We start from the raw sequence: 541 nt of genomic DNA, 5'->3' as shown, positions 1-541 counted from the left end.
GAAAGCATCGTCTTACAGGAAGCTGACACCCACCTCTGCTATCTTACACAGAAGAGCAGCTAACTCTCTGTGCTGGGGTCAGAGAACCACCATGTGAGGGCTGTGAGGTCAGAATTTTGTTAGTTAGTTTGTTTTTATACACAAGGTTCTTATGTGTCCTGGTTGTACTGGAATTCACTCTGTAGTCCAGGGTGGTCTTGAACTCATGGAGATCTACCTGCCTCTGCCTCCTGAGTGCTGGGATTTAAGGCACACACCACCATATCCAACCTTATGGGAAAGGCTTTTAAAGTAGACCCAAATTATTCACTTTTATAGAAATAAGAAAAAAGAAACCAACCCACACCCTCACATTACCTATTAGTTTCAATTTTCATCCTTCCAAGCTGCACATTCAGTGACCGGTGTGCGTTCTGGGAATCATGGGATACAGTGGAGCTGAGCGTGCTCACCCCTGAGGTAGCCACAGCGTCCTCAATGACGGCCTGAGGCCTTCGGACTGTTTGATTTGAAGGCGATTCCTCATGTTCATCTTCAACGT

At 46.2% G+C, this 541-nt stretch overlaps 1 protein-coding gene across 1 annotated transcript in view; it reads right to left on the bottom strand.

The window, feature by feature from the left end:
* The window catches only part of Map3k5 (mitogen-activated protein kinase kinase kinase 5), a 199500-nt gene that overhangs the window by 9757 nt on the left and 189202 nt on the right, over window positions 1-541 (bottom strand). Inside the window, exon 26 of the mRNA XM_031380745.1 lies at window positions 358-541. This exon is cut by the window's right edge and continues 60 nt beyond it. Within this exon, the coding sequence (XP_031236605.1) occupies window positions 358-541 (184 nt within the window). The remainder of the gene's footprint in view (window positions 1-357) is intronic.

The sequence above is a fragment of the Mastomys coucha genome, unplaced genomic scaffold, assembly GCF_008632895.1.
Source record: "Mastomys coucha isolate ucsf_1 unplaced genomic scaffold, UCSF_Mcou_1 pScaffold2, whole genome shotgun sequence".
Taxonomy (NCBI): domain Eukaryota; kingdom Metazoa; phylum Chordata; class Mammalia; order Rodentia; family Muridae; genus Mastomys; species Mastomys coucha.
Note: the sequence above shows the minus strand (reverse complement) of the source record. Positions and strands in the feature narration are given on the sequence as shown.